Source organism: Sturnira hondurensis, unplaced genomic scaffold (assembly GCF_014824575.4).
Source record: "Sturnira hondurensis isolate 20B ecotype Veracruz unplaced genomic scaffold, ASM1482457v3 Scaffold0008135, whole genome shotgun sequence".
Classification (NCBI taxonomy): Eukaryota; Metazoa; Chordata; class Mammalia; order Chiroptera; family Phyllostomidae; genus Sturnira; species Sturnira hondurensis.
Genome location: NW_028080766.1, coordinates 171191 through 185671, shown reverse-complemented (window position 1 = coordinate 185671; position 14481 = coordinate 171191). Strand labels below are relative to the sequence as shown.

Below are 14481 nucleotides of genomic sequence, written 5' to 3'. Positions count from 1 at the left end.
CTCCTGTTCTCTCTTCATCCCTCTTTCCTCATTCTCTTTCTCTTTCTTAGTCTTAGTCTAGCTTCCTCTCTTTGTGTCTTTGCTTTTCTCCCTCCTCCCCTGTCCTCTCTGTCCCCTCCTTCTGGTTTCCATTCATGGGTTGCTCAGAAATCAGCATGTTAAGAAGGGTCTCTGTAACTGGGACTACAAAAACCTGACAAAACCAGTTATCTTATCATGTATTTTGTACTCTAAATATATTATCTCAAAGAATACTTGCACACCTCCTATTCAGCAGCTTCTAAATTATCCCCATGTTTAGTTGAAGGAACTAAGTAGGGTACACAAATTTGGCAAATAAAAATATGGGGTGGTCAGGTAAATTCGAATTTCAAATAAACTATAAGTACTTTTTTAGTATAAGCATGTTTCATAGAGTATTTGGGGCATACTGATGCTTTTTTAAAAAGTTGCTCGTTTGCAGTTCAGACTTACCTGGATGGCCCTGTATTTTTGCCCTGGCACTTTGCCTTCAGTCCCCTGGCCACCCGCTGCCCGGCCAGACTTGGAGGCCAGAGTGGTTTCCCTGCAAGGCTGGGGTATTGTCCTTTGGCTCTGGCCCCTCAGCCGCAGAATTAGGGACTGTAGGGTTCGGCCAGGCCTCTCTGCTCGCAGACATTCCCGAGAGCATCAGCCCCATCACGTGGCAGACCCTGAGCCCAGCCCACCATTTTCCGTTGGCCGTTTTCTGGCCCTGGTCCCCCTCCAGCATTTTCTGATTAGGCTGAACAAGCGACCGAGAAGCCTGTCCCATCCCCGTTAGGCCCCTCTGTGACCACTTTCGTTTTACTGCAGTCAATTGAAGGGCAATGAAACATCTTACCTGCTTTTTGATCAGGATCAAGGGGGTGACCTTGATGTTTTTAGAAGATTCCCATTGGTTGTTAAGGTGAAATCACTTTGTGCCTATTCTGCCTTTTTTTTAAATCACCCGTGCAGGGCATTGCTCAAATTAACTTGGCCGACTGTAACAGCCTGAGTGAAATGCAGCTGCGCTGGTACCCAGTCCAGGTGTTCACCAGCCCTGAGCTGCCCAGGATGAGGGAAAGTTCTCGGGCTGAGAAAAGTGGGGCCCGGGACCCTGTGCACACTGCTGCCACCACATCTGCTGCCGCCGCCGCCACCGCCTCCTCTGCCGCTGCCGCCACCGCTGCCACCACCACTGTGGCCGCCGCCGCCGCCGCTGCTGCCACCGCTGCCCCTGCTGCCCCTGCTGCCGCCACCTCTGCCTCTGCCGCCGCCGCAGCAGCCACCGGAGCCGCCGCTGTTGCCACTGGGAAGACGGTGCGTGTGTCTCTCCTACAAAGCAGCTCCCTCCTGCTTCCTGGCCGTGGGACTGGCTTTTCCTGGGGGAGGCCCTCTCCAAGAAGAGTCTGTATAGATGTAGTATTAGAACGTAGCAGTGAGGCAGCAGACGTATAAGGGAAGTCATGAAAGTGGAAGGTGTAGATGTACATGGCCATTCGTGATAGTGTTTTTCAACACAAACGTGTTCATGATCGTGAATGGCACATTTATTGATTTCAGATTTGAGCCTTTAGCTGTTAACAGTGGGGTGGATTTCTTCCCACTGGAGAACAGCTGAAGTATGGCTGCCAGCCTGGAGGAAGGGACCTTACTGAGGGCTGGGCCCTGGGCCTGCCGGTCTGAGCTGGTTCTCACACATGTCCCCGTCCTCCCTCAGGACGCGGTGACGGTGCTGCTGGCTAGAACCACAGCCCAGCTGCAGGCCGTGGAGAGAGAGCTGGCCGAGGAGCGTGTGAAGCTGGAGTACACGGAGGAGGAGGTCCTGGACGTGGAGCGGAAGGAGGAGCAGGTGGAGGCCGTATCTGAGCGGTAAGGCTCCTTGGAACTGTCAGCGAGGCGACGTGCCTTTTGTCGGGGATGAGGCCGGCGCTATGTTCATCGGCCATGATTCTGGGAGCCTCTGGGTGCAAGTTGCTTTTCTCAATCAGAGAAGTGGGGATTCTCCTGGGAAACTGAATGCCGATCTGGATGAGGGCAGAACTTTGACCCCTCTCCCCTCTCTCCGTGTAGGCTTTTCACCTTCTCCTTCTGTGCCGGGATTTCTCTTAAAGAGCGGGACTATTGAATGACTCCACTTTGCTAGGAGTGAATACAATAAGGTCCCTTTAAGTTTTTTTTTTAACAGCTGTATTGAGATGCAATCTACTTACCATACAATTCACCCATTTAAAGTGGACAATTCGGTGGTTTTTCGTTCAGTCACAGAGTTGTGCCACCATCACCATAATCAATTTTCATCAGGCCAGAAAGAAACCCCATACCCATTAGCCGTCACCCCCACTCCTCCTTGGCTCGGCCTCTGGCAACTGCCCATCTGCTGGCCGTGTCTGAGGACTTGCCTGCTCTGGGCATTTCATCTAAGTGCAACCATGTGACGTTCCTTTCCGTTTTGCCAGAAGTGGCCTGTGGGTGAACCCCGGATTCAGTGCAGACCCACCTGCCAGAGGAGAATAATTGCAATGCCCAACATCTCTAGTGGACTGGCTTCTGTCTAAACCTTTCCAGAGGCACTTTCGTGTTGCTTTCCTTCCATGGTTTTCCATAAAGAGTGTCCTATTTCTAAAGCTTCCCACTTCTTCCTGTAGCTCTTCCTGGATTTATTTGGGAAGAATTTCTTTTATAGAGGGAGGTACATGGCCGAGGGGGACAGTGTTGTGTTCAGGGCTGGGCAGGAAGCTGTGAGAGGCCTGGGGTGGGATTTTCAGGACCCTGGCATCTTCAGCAGGTGCGATTGGGGGATGAGGACAGACAGAGTCTCTTCAAGAAAGTCCTTGTAGCATTGTCCTCCTAGAAAACATAAGTGCACTTTTATAAGAGAAGCAGCTATCTGCGAAGACTGGAAGCGAATATGGGGCGTCTCTGCTGCTGTGCTCTGCGTGCAGCAGGGAATTGTCCCTTGGGTGAACATTCTGTGGGCTTTGCAATATGCACCTTTAGGAGCTGGCAGGCCGACTCGGTGGACAGCGGCTGTAGCAGCTGCACCCAGACCAGCCCCCCGCACCCAGAGCCCTGCCGCACCACTGTGGACTCCACCCATGGACAGCCGTTTGCAGGACAGGCAGATGCTTATGGCCCTGAGAAACCTCAGCCCCCTCTGCTAAAGGTAAGTAGTTAAGGTCAAGGGGGTCTCTGGAACCCCACATGCTTCGTCACCCCGTGCCTGGCAGGAAAGCACACGCGCCCCGTGCCATTCAGCTGAAACCCTGGGAATCGGTGGGTAGAAGGGCTACAGGAGAGCGGAGCCAAGAGACTCAGAGGCAGGAGTAGTAAAACGCCACACCTGGCTGAGCGACGGAGGAAACGTTGGCAGTGGCTGCGGGCGTGTGGTCTAAAATGCGCAGTGCTGTTGAATTAGGGCCCGTAGTGAGGGCGTTACTTTGCTGTGAGCCAAGGAAAAGCAGGCACTGGCTTAAGATCAATAAAGAGGCTCATAGAAATGTGTGTCAACTTCAAATTGAAAAGAAAGGACAACTACAACTAAAAAGGGTTGCGTTTAACCCTTTCACATGCCACCTGGTGATGACCCAGTCCCGCCTCCAGGGCCAGCCAGGCGCAGGCTGTTTTGGGGGGGTCCCGCAGTTTTGGACACTTGCTTTTCTCCCTTCAGGATGGTAAGAACAGCAAAGCATCCTTTTGCCTCTTCTCTTCACCTGACCTTAGTTTTTTTCATCCCCAAATCTTTAGGGAGGTCATCTTTCAGGCTTGCAGTGACAAATGTCTAAGGGAACCAGTGCAATTGGAAGATAACTTACCAAGGCTCAATTGAAACTTTGTCCCCAACCTGTACAGCTTGCCCCAACGCAGATACTGGAAGTGCAACGTCCCCCCCCCCCCCCCGCCCTGGCACCTTCCAGGCCGGGGTGCGTACACGGCAGGGCTAGGCTGCTGGGTTGCTGCTGTCTGACTTCCCAGCCCCTTTGGAAGCACTGGCCTGGATCACGGCAAGAGGCTGTGGGAAGCTAGTGTGGCGTGGCCCACGCCTCCACCTTTTCATTTTAAAACACTTCAAATCTGTGGAAAAGTGGCTGGTTTGAGCCCATGGGTGACATGATCTGACTTCAGTTTTTTGGTTGATTTGTTTCTCATATATTGACATGCGATTCACATAAGATGAAATGCACCAGTTCAAAGTGAACAGTTTGGTGGCATTACAGATATTCAGTGTCGTGCAGTGACCACCTCTGCTGGGTTCCAAGCAGTGAACCCCCAAAGTGAAACCCCGTCCCCACGAGCAGGCACTGGCCATTCCCTCCCTTCCGGCCCCTGGAAACCACCAATCTGCCTCTGTGTCTCTGGATTTGCCAATTTTAGATGTTTCGTGTAAAAAGAATCACATAATATGTGGCTTTTTATGTTGGGCTTCTTTCACTCAGCCTAATGCTTTCTGGGTTCATCCGCGCGCATTGTGGTGTCTCTCAGGACTCCGGCCCTGTGCCCAGCTGAGCAGTTTTCCTCTGCGTGGGCCCACCACAGTGCCTTATCTGCTCACTTGTTTGTGCATGTTTGGACTGTTTCCACCTTTCGGCTATCTGAATAATGCTGCTGTGAAAACATTCGTGCGCAAATACTTATTTTGTCCACGAAAAGGAGACTTGAACCTTTGTAGATTTAAGAAAAGACTTTTATGTGGGTCTGAGGACATGCCCGAGAGCAAAGTTCCAAGAAACCTTGAAACAGCTTTAGACAAGCGCGCGACAGGAGCTTCTGTGGGCAGGAGGACACAGAAAGACAGCTATGTGTCAGCAGTTTGAGTAAGTCCCATACATTCAAGGAAATGGACGACCTCAGGCGGAGGGAATGTGCAGATAAGGTGGGGTCATCAAGTGTCTGGAGTCAGGGAGTCATGGGAATGGGCCTGGAAGCAATTATTTTGAAACCTTTATCAGGATGTAGAAAGAACAGGCTTTGCCTCCTATAGTCATTTATCTTTGTAATTGGGACTGTTAGAGAGTGTACGTGACCAGCCCCACGGAAGGCCTCGGCTCGGAATTTGCTGTTCCCCTGGTTACCGATCAGGTTGGGGCAGCCTACACAGCCTTTCCTTTCTCAGTAGCAAATCCTGTTTTCAGGTCTTTTCCATATAGTCATAGGAAAGGAATGGCTGCATCTGGCTGCAGCTCTAGCGGGGTCTTCCTGGGTGCTGTGTGTAGAGGAGATGGAAAGGGGGCAGGCTCGGAATGGAGGAGATGGGTGAGGTGCCTACTGCACTCATTGGGCATGAGACCACAGTGACCCAGATGGAGGTGACAGGTGGTCACAACAAGCGTAATCTTGAATATAGAGCCAGCAGGACTTGATTTTGGGCCAGACACAGGGTGTGCAAAGGAGGACAAGAGTCCAGGAGGACACAAAGGCTTTTTTTTTTGCATGAAAACTGACCAGTAGAGATGCTTGTCAGAGGAGGACGGGTTGGGAGATAACCAAAACTCAGTTTCAGGTGTGTTCAGTGTCCCATGGCAGTCAGAGTTCCAAGTAGAGAAGGCAAGGACGTGGTTGTGCGCACAACGTTTACTGCTGTGTTCTAGAAAAAGTGGTGGTAATAATGAATTACTGTCTAGGTTGATAAGGAAACCAACACCGAAGACCTCTTCCCAGAAGAAGTAGCCAGTCTTCCGAAGGAGCGGGCCAGCCGCAGGGCCCGAGGGTCACCTTTTGTCCGCAGTAGCACCATTGTCCGTTCCCAGACTTTCTCGCCTGGGGCGCGAAGCCAGTATGTTTGCAGAGTAAGTTGGAATTCCTTTGCCACCAAAAAAAAAAAAAAGTTTGCTTTTCCCCCTCCCTTGCTTGTGTTTTTATTTTTATTCTTTATGCTAAAAGGCATAGGTGTACTCATAGCTAATCCCAGTCAGTGAGCAGCATCCTTGTGATAGGAAGTCCACGCTGCTGTCCTCTGCCCTACCTTGTCCCATACATAGCTAACTGGATTTCTTCTGAATTCCAGTCCCCTTCCCATGAGACTTTCAGTGCTATGTATGCGCTGACTCAGGGTCAGGAAGCAGGGTACCTCCTTTGTACGTCAGTCCAAGGGTTCATCAATTGGAACGGAATATCCTGGGGTTGAGATCGGCAGGTCAGCTCACTTTGGGTCGGAAGTGCTGAAGGATAGCCATGTGGGAGGCCCAGGGAGGATGGCAGCCCTGAACACCCGGGGGCCGGGGCTGCCGGTTCTGCCTCCCTACGTGTAGAGTTGTGCCCCACAGGTGATGGCAGGAGGTGCGGGCTGGCTCTCCAGCCCAGCTGCTCCTTGCAGCGCAGTCACTTTGGGGGCCTTCCCAAATGCCAGTGCCTGGGTACCACCCCCAGGGGTTGTCATTGGTCATGCTGGGGCCTAGACATTGGAGCTCTGGGATGTAGTGTGCTCACAGGGTTGAGAACCTCAAATAACTGGAGAGGGAGACCCAATCCACTGTGGTTCTTAAAGAAGGGACAGCATCTTGGAGGTTGGCGGGTAGCGGCAGTGTGATAGTGACCGCACAGACGAAGACAGAGAAGGGATTTTTTAAGCATAAATGATTTCGACACAGTGCCCTGAAAGGGACACTGGACTGGGGAGAAGTTTGACCCTTTCCACTCCTCTGAATTGGACTTGAAGGGACTGCCAAGGAGCTGGCTTCATTAGGGCAGGGCCATTATTATGTTCATGATCATGATCGTTTACAGTGACGGAGTATAGACCAAAGTTAGCAGAAGGAAGAGGCACGTAGGGCTACGTTCAGGAGACACTGGGCACAAGCTTCTGGTCGGTCTCTCCAGCAGAGCTGTGCAGACAGACAGCTTATACCTCTCCCAGCGGTGACAGCACACACGGGGTACTGCCCGCCGGGCACGGTCACCTGAGCCTTGGTGTGCGGGGTTTCTGTGGGGTTGGCCATGTTGTCCTGGTCCATTGCTACGTGGCTGAAGTGGCGCACTGTGGTCTCCAGGCCCTCCAGAGGTGAAGCTGATGGCAACAGGCCCCTACCGTGAATCGCATTGTCAGCAGAGACTGTGTAGCCTGGCCCAAGGTCCCCAAAGATGCCTAGGCAGCACATTCCAGGGCCTTTCAGGTGACCTCCCAGGAGCTGAGTAGTGACCTTTCTTGGGGTGATGTTAATCCTTTACCGCATACACTGAACAGCAGGAGGTGGCGCCTAGGGGGCCACAGCTGCCTTCCTGCCACGTTTGTGAGACTTGCTGCTCTTCTTTGCACGGAAATGACTGTACGGCTGCCCTGGGTGCACAGAGTGAAGCCCAGGCACCCCTGCCCCATCAGGGTTCCGCTCCTCTCTCGGGCTCCCGGCCCTGCTGCTTCTGTCTGCTCCGCAGTGGGAGGCACCTTCCCCACAGGACCTCAGTGCAAGATCGGATAAGAAGACCAGTTTCTTCCTCCTAAGTTGTGGCATGTCAGGCGCACAGAAATACCACTTTGGGAAACAGTCATCAGGAAAGCCTCGCTGAGGTCGTGCAGTCTCAACAGGTCACTCCCCAACCTGCCCTTCCAGTTCTACTTCGGTTCGATAGGGCTGTAAATTCAGCATCGGCTCAGAGGCTCAGGAGCAGTCCATTTCAGGGGTTCTCTCACTATGTACAGATTCTGCGGTAGTATGTGGACTTTTGCATTGAATGATGTTGAATTCAGAGAGGTGACGGAACTTTTTAAAGTCGGGGGGGAAAAGGATTCAGCCCTGTGCGTGCCAGTGCTGGTGAATCGGGCGGCTGCAGACGCTAGCTCCACGGCCATCCTCAGGCCTTCCTAAGACTCTTGCCAAACGCTGCGGAGCAGATTCAAGCCTGCTCGTTGCGAAGGAGAGGTGGAGGAGGAAAGCCTTTCCTTCCCGGAGGAAGGCGTCCAGCGCCTGTCTGCATTCAGTGCCCTGCCTAAAAGCACGCGTCTCCTGACGGCGCTGTCAGAGGCCACTTTGTTTTCATATATGTATTTGTCATGATGAGGCGAGGCAGCTGCCACGCCGCGGTTCTGCCTGAGTGTTTTGGGTTAATTGGCGTGGAAAATAAGGCCATGAAGGCCAGGACTTTGGCTTCCACACAGATCCACATTGATCCTGAAGTGAGAACCCGCCACCAAATGAAATACATAATGTCTTGGCTCCCATAAAGAAGGCGTTATTTATTTTCCTTTTCCGAGGCAGACCTCTCCCCTTGACTGGCAGAGCGGGCGCGAGGGCCGCTGCCGTGTCCGCTGCAGGAACGAGGCTCACTTTTGGGAAGCACTTTTTTTCCAGCTCTTGCCAAAAGCAGGAACACAGCAGATGACAATGACGAAGAGTGCCAAGCGCTGAGGACAGTGCTGGCTTTCATGAGCATCACACATCATATCAAGTCACAGTTGCTCTTGGTGGAACAGAAATATTGTGGACTCAGTCGGCCTAGAAAGTTCCTGTGGTTTGGTTGATAGACACGAGGCGGGCCGGGTTGGCGGGCAGTGGGGAGTGTTGGTATGCTTAATTGGCTTGTTTTTCTTTGTCTTCTGTTTTACTGAAAAGTCTTGTTACTGAAACCAGGAATCTTGGTAAAAGAACGACAATTCATAAATACTTTTGAGTGCCTATGAGGAGAAAGAAAATAATCTGATTCAGAGTGCAGAGGGAAGGAATCTTGAATTTCCAAGAAAGTGTTTGTGAACCTCATTCTTTTTGGTGCAGCTCTATCGCAGTGACAGTGACAGTTCCACACTGCCCCGGAAGTCCCCCTTTGTCCGAAACACTTTGGAAAGACGAACCCTTCGCTATAAGCAGGTGTGTGCTGTGTAAGCTAACATGGAGTCTATCTATACTTACCCTGGGGGTTACTTCTAGAAACTTTAAAAAGGGGAGCTTTTATATTACTGGCTCACCCGTGTTCTTTCATTGTGGGAGAACCTTCTAAAAGGTGCCAGCTTCTAGCCGGCTATGTGATGCTCTCATGCTTGGTTAGCACATGTGCTCATGGCTGTAGTTGCCTGCAGTCCTGTAGGTCATCCCTGGCTGAGCTCATGGCCCGCACCTCCCTGGACCTGGAGCTGGACCTCCAGGCGTCGAGAACTCGGCAGAGGCAGCTGAACGAGGAGATCTGTGCCCTCCGGGAGCTGAGGCAGCGCTTGGAAGATGCCCAGCTCCGAGGCCAGACCGACCTCCCACTCTGGGTGCTGCGTGATGAGCGATTCCGGAGTCTGCTGAAGGAAGCAGAGAGGCAGGTAAGAGGCCCAGGGCCTGGTCACACTGTCACTGCCCTTTGCTCCAGTGCTGGTGGCCCACGAGTAAGCATTTCAGATGAGAAAACTACCTGAGCGATCCGGGCACTTGTATTAAGGAGCTGGGTTTCTCCCTCTGTTCGGGCAGCACCAACACGCACCTGGATGCTTTGCAGCTGCTGCGCTGGGTGCGTTGGGGTTCCTCCTGCCAGCACCCCCACTCCCTCCTTTGTGATGGGGTGTTCTGTGTCCCGTGTCTTTGAGGCCATGACCCCAGGGATCCTGAGTAGGTGCTCTGAAGATTCCCTGGGGGGGAGTGGGTCCCCTCTGGGTCCCCAGAGTTGGGAGTGGCTTCATTCGTCCTTCCCTAAAGTGGTAGTAACACGTCTTGTTCATCCAATCCTGCCAGACGAGACAGACCAAACTTGACTTCCATCAAGAACAGGCAGCTGAGAAGATGCTGAAGAAGGCCTCCAAAGGGGTCTGCCAGCTGCGTGGGCAGAACCACAAAGAGCCCATCCAAGTGCAGACGTTCAGGTAGGGAGGGCGTATGCCTCGCCATCCTGCTCTTTACGGTCTTACTTGTCATCAGAAATATGAAAGCCTTGTGAACCCCACGAAACAGGAATCCCCACTGCTATTAGCAGTTTCATGTTTTCTTCCAATCTTTTTTTTTCTAGACACTTTTTTTTGCATGCTACTTATAATCATAATGTGGGTTCAGTTGTGCACTTAGCTTTGTTTAAATGGAATAGCCCGCGTTGCCACACAGTCTGTTATCTTTGTTGGCTGTCGTGGCTCACCTAGTGGATATAATGCACATGAATATTCTATTTTATAACCCCACTTCTTTCCAAATGTTTTCTATTGAAAATGACACGTTGATTTACTTACATACACATCTAGGGAGCACGTTGGCCTTTTTCGTTACCTTCTGATTGCAGCATAATGTACATACCGGGAAGTGTGCACATTGTAGCTGTGAATTAGTTCGGGGAATCATCACAGACACTACAACCTCAGGCTTCCCACACCAGTGCGACCACTGTTTTGAATCTGAATAGCATAGATGAGTTTTCCTTAATCTATTCACATAGCATAAAATTAAGCATTTAAAGTGAACAACTCTAGTCCTGACTGGAGTGGCTCAGGTGGTTGGGCGTTGTCCCACAAAGCCCGGCTTCTGAGGATAATGTTTTTAAAGTTCATCTACGTTGTAGCATGTCTCAGAACTTCCTTTTTATAGCTGAATAACATGTGCCCGACTTTTACTCTTAATTTCTTTATACCCTGAATTTTCACATCCCCAGCATAAAGAACAAAGTCCTTCAACTATGATTTGGAACGACTCCAACTGTGTACCTTATATTCATTAATTTATTAATAAAGCAGATATTCACTGAGTGCCTACTATCTACTATATACCAGGTGCTGTTCTAGGCCCTAGAGATAAATCCTTGCCCCCAGGGGGCTTTGTGACTTCCATTCACTTTCGAGGCTCTGTATTCAAACAGTAGTGTTGTTCGGATTTAAATTCAGTTTGTTCTGTGAGTAAGAAAAGCTGTGCTTGCTATTGGGAGCTGCCTGGCGGCTTTCAGTGCATTTTTATATCAGCTTCTAACCCGTGATCCTTTCCAACCCCAGGGAGAAGATAGCGTTCTTTACCAGACCAAGGATTAACGTGCCGCCTCTGCCCGCCGATGACGTTTGATGCCGTGCTTTGTACACATGAAGTATTTATCTCCCTGTCTTGTTTGCATGAAGTTCTTAGGCTAGCTAAATTTGTCTTTAAAATATTTGTGCAAAGCTATTAATATACACATTTTGTAAAAAAACACATATCTATACATATATATTTTATAATAGTGACGGCAACAGGGCTTGGTTTTTCCTTGTTGTGAAATTGACATCTCTGAAGACAAGTTATTTTATAAAAGATCAACTATCATGTTAAGAGTGTACAGTTTTTACGCTGTTTTATTTGACTTAAAGGCTGGAAGACAGAAACGAAGTGAGTTCAGGCAAATTCACTGTATTGTAATTTATTTATAGTACTTTTTTTTTCCTTGAAGGAAAATACTGACTTTAAGATGTATTTTAAGACTGAAATTTTGTTCTTCAGTATTTGTCATGCAGTAGAATGGAACTTTGGGGCCGGTTTTGTTTCTGACACGGAAATGCAAATACTTTGTGCTACATTTGTCACTTGTACCAGCTTCTCATGTGTGCCTTTATCATGTACATTGTCCACTGTCACACTCGTGTTCTGTTAAGATCCCACCTGGGGGCTCAGTCGCAGTTCACACGTGCATGCGTGTGCGTCGCAGAGCCCTGTCTCCCACGGTGACTGCGTGCTGAGAGCCCCTCATTTCTGTGTTGTGTCCGCACGCACAGCTCTGTGCCCCCTCCGCGTTTCCCCACAGAGCCCCCGGTGCCCTGCCTGGGTCCTGCCTGTTGGTGGCAGCTGTCCACCCTGCCCCGTGCCGGACCCAGCCGCCCGCCCTTCCAGTGCGCCCCATCTGACTGTGACCGACCAGGAAGGCGGTGCCGGGGCTCCCGTTCTACTGCTCTGTCATGAAGGAAAGTGAAAGGGACCTAGGAACGCGCCCTCGCATCAGTCAGTGAGCCTGCTGATGTAGACAGCAGTTCTGCCATAGACATGATGACCTCTGAAGGCGCTTTCCTGCGGAAGGAAGCGCCCACGGGTAACTGCGGTTACCCAGCCAAGTTAACAGGAGAGTGTTTGATTCATTTGATTTAAATCATAGTCCTTCTCCCTGGTACTGGAATGTACCTAATATTTCTTAACAAATCTTAGAAGTAGTTCATGAAAAAAAAGTTTTATGTAATTAAAAAAAAATACCATTATTCTCTTAAAATGCCAAATGATATACCTATTTTGCCTCATGCATATTTATTGTATACGGAATGCACTCTCCTTTCTGAGGCCTCGGAGAAGGAAACGAGGTGGTCAAATAAAATAGAAAAGAGAACCTCCTCGTCCTAGATTTCTCTGCCCCTCCCTTGGAAATGCCACCTTTTAATCAACGTCTCTCTTCTCATTAGTCTGTAATTGTCCCCCTTGTATAATCCACCTTCCTTTTTGCATTTATTAAAAGTGAATTTTGTAAAAGCATTTCATTGACACGCGACCTGTCACGGGCAATGGACTTTGTCAGTGGTGGTTAAGACTGAAACCTCTATGCTTTTCACAGTTGTCATCTTTTGCTATGTATTCCTGCCTCGAGTCTCGCTGGATTTTTGTTTTGTTTTGTTTTTTGGGCTAACGTCTCTGTGAACATACCCACAACAGAGAGAGAGGCACGCAGAGCCCTGTGGTCCTGCGGCAGACAGCATTGCCGAGCGCGCGAGGACAACGGCAGGCCCTCTCTGTGCCCCAGCTGGGAGACTTGAGCCAACCACAGTCTGCCGCTGGACTGGGGTGGGGGCGGCAAGTCACCAAGGCCTCGGGTGCACAGCCCCTCCCCCGGGAGAGTCCCCTGGCTGCGTGGACTGGCCGTTCTTTTCAGCAGCCGCCACATGAAGCTGCCTCTCAGTGTGCCTGTGGGCTGAAACCTTTTCTGCCACCCCCCATTACGTGGCACTGTGGGGGAAACCTGCCATGCTCACGCATAAAGCTCTCCAGCAAGGGTTTCCAATAAATGCCACTGCCCAGCACGCACAGATTTACAGTCAGAGGGCCTCCCCACCCGAGGGTTTTAAAAAGAAACCCAGAAGCCAACGTGAGCCTGCTTTGCTATCTTTCCGAGGCAATCTTGTGGTGGCCCTCCCCCATCCCCTACTGTCCTGTCCCGAAAGGGCACATAGCCAGTGACAGCTGGGGTGGTCACACAGGAGGACTTGAGCACCTGAGTGGCTTCTCTCGCTCATGACTCGATTTTGCGGCTTTTAAGTGGTGAAGACTGCCACCCTGCCCAAGCCGATCACCCACGCGGCAGACAAGTGAAGCCCTGTCGTCTTAAGGGGTAGTTTCATCTTCTGTTTAGCTTTGCCTATGTTATGCCTTGTGATAAACAGCAGTCTGCCATGTTTGTGAGCAGTCGTAGTCCAGAGATGGGGAAAAGGGAATTTGATCTTCACTTCATTGATCATTAAATTGTCACCGCTGTAATCAGTAACCTGTTGTGGGAATAAGTTCTAATCAGTAGTCATCTCTGTTCTAATTGTGTCATTTGTATTGCTTGAAACTATTTCTTCTATAAAAATTAAACTAATCTGCCTTAAGAACAAAATGGAAATGTGTGATTTTTTCAAAGAAAAATTTAATTACAGAGACAAATATATAAAAATACATAGCATTTCTTTCCAACATAAAAATATAGGCATGAAGATAGTAAAATGAACATGCACGCAGCCATCCCCTGCTTCAGTATGGACTGCTTGTGGGTGATGTTTTGTTTACACCTCCACCCGCCTCCCCTGTCCTTATCATGTCATTCACTATTCAATGTCATTAACTGTCCGAGGGTCACCTTTCCAGTTGTTTCATAGATCATTCTTTTTTAAACTCAACAGAATCCAAATATGGTCTGTTACATTGGGATTTTTAAATCTTTGTGTATTTTTTAAACTCTTCACCCATTTCTCCCACCCCACGCCCCCTGCTTCTGGCAACCACCAACCTGGTTTTCTCAGTGACACCTTTCTTGAGATGGAACTCACTTATACATTTCACCCTTTTAAAGCATGTGATTCAGCCCTGGCCGGTGTAGCTCAGTGTTGAGCACCAGCCTGCAAGCCAAAGGGTCACCCTTTCGATTCCCAGTCAGGGCAGGTGCCTGGGTTGCGGGCCAGGTACCTGGTGGGAGGCGCACAAGAGACAACCACACATTGATGTTTCCCTCCCTCCCTATCTCCCTTCCCCTCTCTAAAAGTAAAAAAATAAAATCTTTTGTAAAAGCATATAATTCAGCAGTGTTTAGTATATTCCGAGCTGTGCAAATATCACTACAATCCATTTAAAACTTTTTCATCATTCTCCCCAAAGCCCTGTACCCACTACCATTCATGCCCAATTTTCCCCTCCCCAAGCTCCTGGTGATTACTAATCTGCTTTCTGTCTCTGGATTTGCGTGTTCAGGACATTGCAAATCAATGGAATCTTGCAACACGTGGCCTTGTGTGTCTGGCTTCTTTCATTCAGCATCACGTTTTTTGGGCTGGTCCCTGTTGCAGCACGTGTCAGAACTTCATTCATTTTTCCTGCGGAATAACATTGCATTGTGTGG

At 50.0% G+C, this 14481-nt stretch overlaps 1 protein-coding gene across 9 annotated transcripts in view; it reads left to right on the top strand.

The window, feature by feature from the left end:
* The window catches only part of WWC3 (WWC family member 3), a 97370-nt gene extending 83886 nt beyond the window's left edge, over window positions 1-13484 (top strand). For 6 of the 9 annotated variants that reach the window (XM_037053877.1, XM_037053874.1, XM_037053871.1 and 3 more), the window contains 8 exons: window positions 979-1323; window positions 1724-1875; window positions 3004-3169; window positions 5625-5789; window positions 8706-8798; window positions 9008-9235; window positions 9642-9769; window positions 10877-13484. In XM_037053877.1, the coding sequence (XP_036909772.1) occupies window positions 979-1323; window positions 1724-1875; window positions 3004-3169; window positions 5625-5789; window positions 8706-8798; window positions 9008-9235; window positions 9642-9769; window positions 10877-10943 (1344 nt within the window). In that variant the 3' untranslated portion in view covers window positions 10944-13484. The remainder of the gene's footprint in view (window positions 1-978; window positions 1324-1723; window positions 1876-3003; window positions 3170-5624; window positions 5790-8705; window positions 8799-9007; window positions 9236-9641; window positions 9770-10876) is intronic. The other 3 variants (XM_037053876.1, XM_037053875.1, XM_037053872.1) reach the window with 2 other exon arrangements.
* Window positions 13485-14481: the final 997 nt, after the last annotated feature.